The 12,892-nt window shown below is 37.0% G+C and overlaps 1 protein-coding gene across 1 annotated transcript in view; it reads left to right on the forward strand.

Annotated features, from left to right (window-relative positions):
* ABCB10 (ATP binding cassette subfamily B member 10) overlaps window positions 1–12,495 on the forward strand; it is a 28,283-nt gene extending 15,788 nt beyond the window's left edge. The window contains exons 6-13 of the mRNA XM_072856330.1: window positions 25–160; window positions 2,621–2,716; window positions 5,938–6,147; window positions 6,429–6,508; window positions 7,836–8,016; window positions 8,251–8,294; window positions 9,828–9,862; window positions 10,470–12,495. Of these exons, the coding sequence (XP_072712431.1) occupies window positions 25–160; window positions 2,621–2,716; window positions 5,938–6,147; window positions 6,429–6,508; window positions 7,836–8,016; window positions 8,251–8,294; window positions 9,828–9,862; window positions 10,470–10,761 (1,074 nt within the window). The 3' untranslated portion in view covers window positions 10,762–12,495. The remainder of the gene's footprint in view (window positions 1–24; window positions 161–2,620; window positions 2,717–5,937; window positions 6,148–6,428; window positions 6,509–7,835; window positions 8,017–8,250; window positions 8,295–9,827; window positions 9,863–10,469) is intronic.
* Window positions 12,496–12,892: the final 397 nt, after the last annotated feature.

The following is a 12,892-nucleotide window of genomic DNA, read 5'->3' on the forward strand; positions in this document are numbered from 1 at the left end:
TTTCCTCTTTTTCTTTTTCCTTAGACCGGCCTTTCTGGAAACTTAATTGTCCTCTCAGTCTTATATAAAGGAGGATTACTAATGGGCAGTGCCTACATGACAGTTGGTGAACTCTCATCTTTCCTAATGTATGCTTTCTGGGTTGGAATAAGCATTGGAGGTATGGAATAAGAAATTAGATTTTTCTTCACTTCAAAGCATTACAGTCAGTATGGGGGCGGGAGGGTAGAAGCTTTTAAAAGATCTGGCTTTCTTAAATAAAAGCGTCTTCCAAATGATCTTCCCAAAAATCATACCTAATTTTTTTCTGAAGAGTTAATGAAAATAATAATTTATAACTTAATATAAGCCTTCCATTTTCCCAAAGGAATACAGAGGTTATTTTTTCAATGTGTGTCTGCGACAGATACATATTACTTTAATTTTCTTTGGGTCTAAATTAAGTTACTTGGTATATTGTGTGAAGAAATAATACTGGTATTATATTTTTTACAAATTATGTGGGTCTGTGTTAAACTTACTCTATTTAGAAAGGCATGTAGAATTTAGCTGTAATTCCCTATAGAGTGTCTTGAGCTGGAAGAGTAAACAAAGTGCCAGCAGAACACTACACTCTAGTGCTAACCTTTTGTTTTTCCTTACTGACTGACTCCTCCTTGAAGCTCAGGCTCTGTAATCTGCTGGCCCAGAAACAAACTGTTCATCTTTTTGACAGAGCAGTCTTCACTGCTGCATACAGGCAAAAATGAAGATAAGGTACTTTGAAGTTTGACAACTGATTGGAAGGGCTCTTCTTTAAAATGTGTCTGTTACTTCTGATAGACTGGCAGGGCAATGCAGCTCGTCTACACTCTTCTTTTCTAAGACTAAGCCTGATATCGTGGGAAGCACAAAGATGTGCCTGAGGGCAAAATTCACAAAACCTGCTTCCTTGGATAGCAACATTCCAGTGGCACCCATTCCAACTACCAAAACCCTTTCTTCTCTGCTTCAATCATTCACGTTTGGTCAACAGACAGGCACTTTGAAAACATCGGGCAAATTAATGTTAAATAAATGAAAAATAAGGTTAGAAACACTGATAAAATGTCATTGGATTAACTTTGAGATAAAAACATCTTTTTAAATTCTACTGAAGATCATTGAGGAATATAGTTCTGCACAGAGCTCATTCTCATGGGGACTGTGCAGTAAAGGTGTCTTGCCACAAGAGGCCTGCCTGCCTTGATGCCTGCAAAGCATATAAATCTTCAAAGTGCTAAGTCTGCTCAGTATATGTCATCATCAGTACATACCAGTGTGTAGTTCAATACATAGAACTGTGAAGTTCACTGCATAATTTGGGACTTTGCCTCTTTTTGTTGTAATAGTTTGCTGTGGTTTCTACCAAATACTGAAGACGGGTTATGAAAATTAAAAACATTTTCTAATTAGTATTTGCTGTCCATACTATATAATGTTTTTTATGAGTGGTTGTGAATTTGCAGACCTCAGTGTCTCAGTTTCAAGGTGCTCTGTGAGGCTCATGCCTTCTCCCCTGTGCCCTGCTCTAGGGTGTAGAAGCTTTGGCTCTTTTTTCCAAGCAGACATCTTCTCACCATGGCTAGTGCCTTGTGTTGCAAGCTTTCAGATAGTCCTCAGCAGCAGCATGATGAAATGCCCTGTCTACACTTACAAACTCATGACCTTGTGCTGGGCTTGTTGCTCTGCAAGAATAAACCAGTAAACCTATTTTAATATACCTTGGGTTTTCTGCCCTCCTGAAATCACTCTTTTAACACTATATGCATTTTAAGGTATAAGTGGTTTATTCTGTATGTTTATTCTGGTGGAATTCAGAGATTTTGAAATTTGTTACTCTGTTTTGAAAGACACACAAAAAATTAAGAAATAAGACATTTTATATTTATGTCTTACTCCATTTTTGGTTCTAGGTTGCTTTCTGTGTTTATTTCAGCTGGAAAGCCCTTTAGCCATGCCAGCTCCAAGATGATTCACACAGCTAAGAGTTGGGACCTAGTACAATAAGCAAGCCTTGTCCTTAGCTTTTGCTTTCTCCAGTAATCTTCGAAGCATGTTGACTTGGGAGACACATTTCTTTACATTGTCCATTCTCCACGTAGCTTCTCAAGCATCAGTTCAGCCTTAGGTATTGTGCTCTCCCTCCACTGTGGCTGACTTAGCCAGACTCTCCTATAGTAGTATAACCCTATCTGACAAAGAAGGGCGTTCAGAGTGCTCTGTTCTACTGAATTATTTTGAAAATATAGCTGGTTGTATGCAAGGCTATTTCTCTAAAGCTGGATGCTGTTCTTCCTGACAGATGAATGAAAAAGAGTTGCTTTGCTTTTGAGTATATGTGTATTAACTTTTTCTATTTTTTTTCTTCAGAATGATTTGTTTTACAGATATAAATAAGAATGGTCAATAAGGGTTATTGGTAGCTCTGAAGTGAGACTAGATAGGATTTAAATCAACATGTCTGATAGTGTGTTGGAGTAAAAGATCCCCTACACGTCTGATGCTTCAGTGCTGGTGATGGAAAGTATAATGCAAATTTAACGTCTCCTATGTCTCCCATTCTATATGGATGCATAATACTGCTCTGCTTTTTGTTTAGGTCTAAGTTCCTTTTATTCCGAACTAATGAAAGGACTAGGTGCTGGTGGACGTCTATGGGAACTTATTGAAAGGAAGCCCCAACTTCCATTCAATGGTGGGTCCTTGGTTTGTTACTGTTCATAAGTTGTTTTTCCTCTTATTGGTCACCAGTACTTCAGAAAGAGGTGTGTAATACTTAAAGTTAGTACCAACTTACATTCTTTTGAAAAAAACTAAATACAGTGGTAATTCTTCCGACTTTTCCTAACTATAAAAGAGATTATGAAGATTTCCTTTAATCAGAAGTTTTAGAAGCTGAAAATTTGGTGGTTTTTTTTCCTTTAATTGAGAATATTTAATAATATTTAAATACAGTAAATTAAGGTGTTGCTGGCAATATATTTTTTTTACAGCTTTATTGTTCGGAAGCTAGACCATGCCTTCCAGTATGGAGTATATTTTGTATAAACAGCATTTGCCTGTCTCCATCAAAGTAGTTCAATGAGCTGCTTGTAGAAGATACTTCCTGTATGAATTGCTGTTTTATTCAATCAGCTGCATCCCACTAAGCAAAAGTCATACATGAGTTTTCACTGGCTCTGTATGTTGTTCAGAAATGCAATACATCAGAGTCCAGGTGAGCTGTCAACAGTGTAGTTTCCCTCTTAAGTTTTGTATAGTCCTCTAATTTAGAAATTTTTTAAGGGCTGCTGTAAGAGGAAGAGTCAGAAAAGAACATCCAACAAACCTAACATTTTTTGAGTGAGCTCTGGCTTTAGGGAACAGAGTTTTATCTTTTGAGTTGGTTGATACAGAGGGGTTCTTTTCAAATGCTGTGCTTCAAATTTCTGTTCTGCTTTTGTCTCCCTGCACTGGAGTTCCTTGAGTTCTTAATCTGATGGGCACCAAGTCACAGTCTGACCTCTGTCTCATTTCTCTTCACAGCTGCAAGCCTGTCTGTAGGATGCTTTTCAATGTGCATAGACTTTACATAGCCAGTGAAAAGTAACAATATTGTCTCCAATGGATAGAGGCAGACTTTGAATAGCAGCCATTTATCCAAAACCACCATTTGTAACCACCAACTGGCTAATGAAGGGATAGCAACACACTCTTGTCTTCAGCAATGAAGCTGGCTTAAACTTCCTGCCATGACTGACTATCCAGTGCCACACTGCAGTTTGCTGTGCCCTTCATAGACCTAGTGCAACTGTTGATTTCATAATCATTTGGATGTGGTGTTTTTTTTTTTTTTAATCTGGATTATTTCAGTGATCTTCATCTTCACAGAGGCCCCAGTGCAGAGTAAGCAGTAGTATTGGGGCAGAAGTTGTCTTTCTCACTGAAGGTATTGAATTGTTCAATTACCACCAATAGGGACATCCAGAAAACAATCTTTATTTTATAGACCAAACATAAATTGGACACAGTTTCAAACATCCATGTAGCATAGGCTTACAGAAAGCTTCTTTTAAGTTTCCTTTCAGTATAAACTAAATACCTAGGAAAGGATATAGACCTTTGTCTCAAAAAACAATTATAGTTGATTTCTGGCTCATCAGACAATAAAACCAAGAGACTATTTCTCTACTGTCCAAACCCACCTGAAACAGCTGCTCTTGGCTACTTAGGTTTTACTTTCATGGAACTCCACTGTTGGTGACAACAGATATCTTGGGAACAAATTATAATGTCATTTTTTCCTGTATCTAGAATCCAAACAAGAAATAAGCACAATCCTGTATGTAGCTTTTAGGTATTTTTACAGTAATATATAGAGGAAGAACTTGTGGTACCAGACTTCCTGTGTTGTAGTAGGTTTCAGTGTTTCAGGCCCTGGAATAGACTGCAATAACTGGAACTGAGACTAAAGATAAGCGATTACTTGTTACTTTGATAATAGTAAGGATTATGCTGCTAGCACAGGATTTAGCAAATACATTTATTTTCCCAAAGGGAGGTTTACAGACCACTGTGCTTTTACCTAACAAACAAGTGACAATGTGTATGTCCGTGAATTAAAGTCATGGAAGGAGTCTGAAATCGTATGCTCTTGCCTTTGCCATTTCTATGCTACTATCATGAAACTGAAAGCCTGAGAAGAGGAAGGAATCTGGGAAAAAGAAAAGCAAAATAAATTATTTGCTCTAGGAACAGCAGGACTAGTGAAATCTTGATTGCTACTGATGGGTGTCTGGGTCTCCTATCCACAGTTACCTATTTAACCAAACATGGGCATGTGCTACCATGTGCTGTGGCTAGTTGGGGATTACTTGTGTGCTGCATCTGAAAAGAATTAAGGGTGTTGCTACTTGGGTGTTGCTCTGGTGCTGCCAGTTTTCATAAAACTGGTAGGAACTTCGTCAGTGAGACTCTGTCCTTTGGGAATGCAGCACCACTGTCCACTTAGTTTGCTTTGTATGGATACGTTTAGCTGGGATTTAACAGAGCTTGAAGACATTGTGTTTCTTTGTTTTACCTATTCATAAGCTTTTTCTAGTACTGATAGTCTTTTAAGATAATTGTTTAAATCAAATGCTGCGCTACAGAAAAAAGTTGGTTTTATTTAACTTTGGCAATCATTCATTCATGGTAGTTTGTTATGATATTTCACAAACTGATATTTTAGTTTCAGTGCACTGTTGCCTAAGAGTTATGCCTCTGATTGGTCTTTGAATACACTGTTGTCCTGAATTTATTAAATATACTTTCCACTTAAAAAAAAAAAATCTAAAAAATGGCCATTAATGCAACAAACCTAGCAGCAGCTTTATTCTGGTGACAGCCTCTGCTTAAGAGCTACCCAGTTAACAGGCAGTGGAGAGAGAAATGCTCTTGTTCAAAGAGGAGGGTGTTTCAGGTGACTTTTGTGGGTCAGTGAAAGGGCAGTAAGTCATTTGCAATGTTTATCTTTTTGCATCTGTTCTATGGCAACAGGACTTTGGCCTTCAACAATGCCATTTTATTTCATTGCTCCTAATTGACAAAACTTAAATTGTTTATAATATGTTTAAAAATTCAGATAATTCTACTAGAAGTGAACATTGTTAGTTGTTAGGTATAAGCAAGATGCAAATTATTCCTCTTGCTGTAGATAACCTACAGGTTCATTGCTGGTGAGCAACTTGAAATTGCATTCAGGAATGAGTGGTGTACCACACTGATTCAGTCATGGCTGAAATATAACCCCTGTGGTCCTGACTTGTGGCTTGCAGTTATCCCTAGATTTAACATGGGGATAGATATTTCTGTGGGTGTCTGTAAAACAAGTTCTAGGAGGGCTGAGCTGATTTTTGTTTCTGTTCACGTTTCTGTATTTTATTCTTTGTCATACAGAGGGAATCATATTAGGCAAAGACACATTCAGAGGTGCTTTGGAATTCAAGGATGTTGAGTTTGCATATCCAACACGTCCAGAAACATCCATTTTCAAAGATTTTAGCCTTTCCATTCCAGCTGGCTCTGTCATGGCTCTGGTTGGCCCAAGTGGTGCAGGGAAATCAACTATTGTATCCCTTCTGCTGAGGCTGTATGATCCTATCTCAGGTATGTTTTGTGTGTTGCTCTCATTCATGACAATTGATGCTTTACATCTCAGACACACTTTATAAACAGTTGGGGTCCTGTGCTTGAGGTCCTGATGTGACTATTCCACTGATGTACCATACTTGCCTTTGTGGTGTATGGTTACCTTGTGGTGGTGCCTGCATAGCTTTGCATTTCTGATCCACCAGCATGTGATTCCCCAGGGGTTGTTGTTCTCAACTGTTCTGGCTCTTTTCAGTACTTGTCAGTACACACTTGACTTTACTGTTTCTTAATTTCAGGTACTATCACTGTTGATGGCTTTGATATCCGTCAGTTAAATCCACTGTGGTTCAGGACAAAGATTGGAACAGTGAGTCAGGTAAGGAAGAAAACAAATTTCTAAGTAAATGAAATAATTTTGTGTGATCAACTAGCTTTGCCTCACTTTTCTTCTTTTTAAAACTATATAATCTTGCTTCTCAGTGAAATCCCTCCATCTCACCATAACTGCTGTTGTGCATGCTTTGTTCTAAAAACAAGTATTCAGAGCTAGTCCCATTATTCTGTAGTTTGTTTTTTACATAATAGAGATTTAAAGTGTTAGCTTAGAAGAAAAGTGTGTGTGTGTGGAGACTGTACATTGTTGCAAATTGTATAGGTATGACCATCTTGATGTTTGCTATGATTTGGTGAAGAAAGTAACAATGTTTAACATTGAATCACATTTTGTATTATTGGAAGTTACACAGTCATTTTACACAACCATTTGAAAACTGAGCTTCTGTGCTCCATGTGGTTTACAGGCAAACACAATTGCATTAGGAAAGCATGAAAATACAGCACTATTGGCACTTACTCCTGCAGTGCCCCCTCCCTAGCAACCCCCAAACTCTGGAAGTACAGAGAGATGTTCAATGGTCTCTTAAAAATCAACTATTTGACCAATTAAAATATGTATGTTCCTTTCCTCATCTCCCCAGATGCTTCACAGTGCAATTAACTGTTAGGTTGATGTTCTGGTTAAAAGTATAAGGATAACTGGGTATATGTTGCATTTCTAAACATCTACTTTATGTAATCATGCCACCAAAAGCTTTTGTGCAAAAATTATTTTCCTGTGAGCACATTTAGTATTTTTCTTTTTGAATGTATGTATTCCACTTGAGTTACCAGTAGGAGATTCATACTGGTATTCATACTATAGCATGTCTCTATTTTATAAACAGAGCAGCCTTACCTTGTTTCAGATGTTTTCCCATTTTACATCACTTGTCGTATCTGCCAGTCCTCTTCTCTGTTTTAAGCTCTAATATAAATTAAATGCACAAAATGCCGTGAAATCTGTGTCAAGATTAAGAGAAGGATCATCACTGTTGCAAATGATGATAAGTAGTAAAGTACAAAGGGAGGTTTTCTGGTGTTTGGATGAATAGCTCTTTCTGAACCCTAGGAATTGAGGGTTATGTTATGTTTTGTCAGTTAAAAAAGCAACTTATTTTTTATTGGTTTTCACTGCCCATTTTGGTGTTAGGAGAGGGGTTTTTTGTTTGTTTTTAATTCAGTTAACTAGCTTACATATTCTTGTGTATGGATATAATAGAAATTAATGCTGGGTGTTGTAAGTGGGATTTATGTTATTTGAGATATAGACAATACATGCATGTAACTACAGAGCTACATATTAGTTATGTTTTTTAATTTATCAGGAACCAATTCTGTTCTCCTGCTCTATTGCTGAAAATATTGCCTATGGTGCAGAGGATCCTTCTACTGTGACTGCAGAGGAGATTCAGAAAGCTGCTGAAACAGCTAATGCTGCTAGTTTTATCAGAGATTTTCCAAAAGGGTTTGACACTGTAGTTGGAGAAAAAGGCATTTTACTTTCAGGTACATCTTTATATTTCTTATTTTAAAAATCTTGATGCTATAGAGTGAAGTAAAAATTATATTATTTTTTGTTACCAGTTTTTTGTCTAAGCCATAGCCTGCCATAAGTATTAAAAAAATCCCTCCTTTTCCCCCCCTAAAGTACATGTGCCTAATTCTGCTCAGTCCAGGCATTCAGTTAAAATTATTTCACATCTGTTTTCCTATTTCAATTTACTGAGCTTTTTCCCCCAGGTGGACAGAAGCAACGAATTGCGATTGCTCGAGCTCTGCTCAGGGTAAGCCAGCACCCAAATAGCTATTTAACTATTTTGTGGGGAGGCAGGGAGGGTTAAAAAGGAAGTCTTTCAAGGGGAGAGGTGGAAAAATATTTTTAAAAAGAAAATTTGTATCTTTTACATTAATGAGGAAGTTTGAAAGGGCTGAGTGGTTTAACTAAAGACAATTTACTTGCGTAAGTGCTTCTTCCTATCTTTCAGTCATGTTTTTCGATAGTTCTTGCCAAGACTGATGGTAAATCATTGTATAATGGCTCAGTTTCATAAGACCAGGTTAAGGATGAAGGAAGACTAAGAATGAGGTCCTAGTAAACTCATATATGACACTTCTGTCTCTGTGTTCAGATCTCTATCATTCATGGGCTGATTTTTCTGGGTTGCAGCTTACTGGCACTATAGATGCCCTGTCTTGGCTTTGAGGGGAGCTGGTCTGGATTTGGGACAAGATACTATTTCAGGCACAATGTTGTATCATTTTTTTTTTTTTAAAGTGTTGTCATGGGTCTAACTTTAGGGCAGGCTCTGCGCTGCACAAATTTGAGGAGGCTTCTGAGGATCAGAAGGACAGGGAGTTTGGTTCAGGGGACAGTCACAGGGCCTCGCAGGGAGGCAGTTTGCTGCTGATGCTCAGCTGGAAGTTTTGAGCCTTGCTGAACCCAGCTTACGTTCATGTTAAGCCGCATGTGTGTCTATAGCATCCTAGCATGCCCAGTTCTGCTAGATTACTGGGAATTTTTCATTATACCAGTTCTCTTTTACTATGAATACTGAAAAGCTGATTGCATTTCATGTCAAGTACAGTTCACAGGAGTAGAGACTTGGGGGGGGGAGGGGAGAGGGAGTTGTAAAATATAAATGAGTAGTTGATATATATGTGTTTGGGCGTGCAGTGGAGTCCCTTCTCTTCCAGATAAAGTCTAAAGCTTTTACTGTCAACTTAATCAAGGAAGTTTGGGTTACCTACTGTAATTCAGAAGAGGCTTCTTAGGGATTTGAGTGCTGGATTATTTTTTTTTTTTAAATTTAATTGGGAAGAGTTCTTAAATGCTAGTTCTTAAGGACTACTTATTTCATCTGTGGGTGAAATACTGCTTGTTGGTAGATTTTTGTTATTTTTTTTGTTACTAGACAGTTATATATAGCAGACTGACTGCAAGCAGAGGGTAGCTCAGCTTCTGCGAAAGATCCACATAAGAGCAGTAAATAGGAAACGGAACTTTTGACCACAGTGCTGCCAAGTATGCATTAAAAATAATCTCCCACCTGTAGTTTGTGTCTTTCAAATAGTGATCTGGTAGTAGTGTTGTTCTACTTTAGTTTGCAAAATTTGAAGATGGAAGAGTGTTGTTTCTGTTCTGTCCTCTTAGCATTTAGACTTCTTAAAGGTAATGCTTTGAATGACACTCGGTTCTTTTGATGAAATAAGTACACTTGCTTGGAGTTTTAAGCTGTATGAATCCTGTTCTCTATTGATATAAATATTCAGATCTTGTCTTGATCTTTTATTATAATCAATTTTACTTTCTTCTTCAGAATCCTAAAATTCTTCTGTTAGACGAAGCAACAAGGTAAGAAAGAAAATAAACAGAAACTTAGACTCTCTGTAAAACCTAGATAAGCGAGGTGTTCTCTTTTCTTTCTTTCTCTGCATGCCCTTGCACAAATTATCTAGCCTCTTATTTTTCTCTACTCACAAAAAGAATGTGCTTTCTAGAATGTGTGAATGGTTAGGAGATCTGTGATAAAAGCTGTTTATGCAAAGTGGAAAGGATAGCTGGTACACTGTGTTGTAATTTTTCATGGAGTTAAATTTGTAATATGTAACTTGATTTTGAAACATCTACTTAAAGCTTTTTTGTATCTTTAGTTTAAATGAAGATCTTGGTGTTAAAGAGATTATTATACTGCAGTATAACTTAATTTTTTTTAATGAATGAATTTAGTGTTATTTCTCCATGCATATTTTTTGCATATGAGAACATGTAATGCCTATAACTTGGATGTGTGCACTAAGCATATTCACGACATTTTCCTGCGGTTCCATTGGTTCATCTTCACCAACAATAGCAAGAGTTTGCAGTTTTAGCAAAATAAGCCTAATGCATACAAAACTAACCTGTCTTAAAATAACAAATATCCTCCTCTCTCCCGTCCCTGCTTCCCATTTCTTACTAGTGCTTTGGATGCTGAAAACGAGTATCTAGTGCAAGAAGCTCTGGACCGGCTGATGGAAGGGAGGACAGTCCTAATTATTGCTCATCGTCTGTCTACTATTCAGAATGCTGATTTTGTTGCAGTCCTTGGCCACGGTAAAATTCTTGAATGTGGAAAACATGAGGAACTACTTGCAAATCCAAATGGACTTTTCAGGAAACTAATGCAGAAACAAGCTTTTCTTCAGAATAGTGATACTTTTGCATTAGATTTACAGTCTAGAGAAAATGATGTATTAAAAGAAAATGTATGAGAGAATGTATGAATAATGGAAGCTTCCAAACTACAAAGTATATAACTTATGTTTCAGTTATGTAAAGTAAATGTTATATTTTTCCAAAATGTACAAAATATTCTTTCAAAACTTAAATGTGTTTAAACTTTTTATTGAAAGCTTTTTAATAATTATTGCAACTTTCTAAAATGTCGATCACATTGAGATAATTTCAGTGTATAGATTTTTCTGCTTTGTGTTGTGTTAATTGAGACAATTTAGAATCTTTTTTGCTGTAATGCACTGTATGATGATGTGCTGCATTCTCAAGTAAGTTCAGTACTTTAAGGATAATTAAATGACAATCTTATAATTTTCATATCATTGCCTCTTCCCTTTTCAAGGAACTTTTGCTTTCTGTGCTTGTCTGTAGTCTTAAAATGCTGGAATTCAAAAATGCGTGACGCTAACGTACTCTGAAAGTTCTGTCTGACTTCCACTGCACTGTCCTTTCAGTTACCATTTGTTCTGAAATGTGAAAGTTGGTTATGATCACCATCTACAGTTACTGTAGAGAATTACATATGAGAACACATTTTAGAGAGTGGGGAAGCATGAGTTGGGGGAAAGTTCATTAAAAAACAAACAAAAAAAGCAACAAAACAAAAAACCTAACTGACTTTACATAAGGACAAAGGAAGTGTATTAGTATATTAGTATGTTAAGTCAGTATAGGAAGATCTAAAATTTGCATGCATTTTCTTCCCTTCTCTATTTTCCCAGTTCTTTAGTTTCACTTCCCTTCTAAGATGACATCCAAAAGAACATGCTCTTATATAAGGTTTTGACCTTTTTTTAAGGCATATGTAAGTTTTTTATTTTTACTTAAAATTTAATTCATAGAAATCCCAGGTTTTGCGTAATTACCTTATTAGGTACAACTAGTAGACTACCTTCTCAAGGACAGCTAGTAAAATAATAGCATTACATTAATTTGAACAACTGCAGGAGGGTACATTTGGCCATAAAGAGTAGGCTTCATGTTTCTAATTTAAGAATCTCTTCCAACAGAATCTCTCTAGACTTTCTGAAGATGCAAAGCCCCACAAGGTAATTTTAAAAAGCTAGAAACTTCCCAGGTCACATTAAAACTCATCTATGGTAGGAAAACTTGTTGCTGGAAAACTTTATTGGCAATAGGCGAGATACCTAGTGCTGGGCAAGCTTAAAATGTTTATCTAATGTGCCATTAATGGTACCTTGTGGAACATAGTGAAAACACTGAAGAGATCCCTGGGCTAAGGAATGAAAATAAAATTACATCTATGTGCAATTTCATCTTCTGATACAGTTTTACTAGAAGTAGATATTGTATTAAAGATATGCCAAAAATACCACTGACCCAACGTTTAATTTCAGTGTTGACTATCCATTATTCTCTTTATAATGTATTTAGAGGGGCTTGAACTTTAATCTTGACTCATGTAATCTCTCCTTATGTGAGATGCAATGAGCCCCTTTATTCATGTGTTCACACAGGTTACAGGAATTACTTGCAGCCGAACTGAATGAACATTTTATGTCTTTTGTTCATTAGTTGTTCTGGGAGGTGTTGCAGTCTACAGAAAAGCGTGAAAAGCTCTAGTCCACAGAAAGGTGAATGTCTGTCATAACAGGTGCATTGGATAACAGACTTTATTCAGGTTAGAACTACTCAAAATACTCCTTGGAACAAGCCACAGACCTCAAGAAAGTGAGAAAACAAAGTTTCTTAGTAATCTGCAAGTAGAAAGCTATGCTGGACAACTTCAGATTTGTGGTTTACAAACCTACAGTGTATGTGATGTGTGCACATGGCATGCTGTATACTTCCACAGCAGTGCTAGTCAACACTGGATATGGTTGCATTTTGAACTGTAGGAGCCCTAGTAGGTTAATGAGGAAAAAGGTGTGAGAAAGAGAAAAATTAAAGTATTGCATTATTTTTGTTACAAGAGTTGAAGACCTTCCTGTCTAAGGTGGAAACTAGTGGTGTATCTCTAACAATCCTGATAGGCATCTTTTCCTAAGGACCACTATTTCATGCTGCTGCCTTGTGTAGCGTGGTCCATAGGGCGAAAAGGGGCCACGCAATGGAGAAAAGACTTAATGTGAGAGTATCTGACTGCAT

The sequence above is a fragment of the Ciconia boyciana genome, chromosome 3, assembly GCF_034638445.1.
Source record: "Ciconia boyciana chromosome 3, ASM3463844v1, whole genome shotgun sequence".
Taxonomy (NCBI): domain Eukaryota; kingdom Metazoa; phylum Chordata; class Aves; order Ciconiiformes; family Ciconiidae; genus Ciconia; species Ciconia boyciana.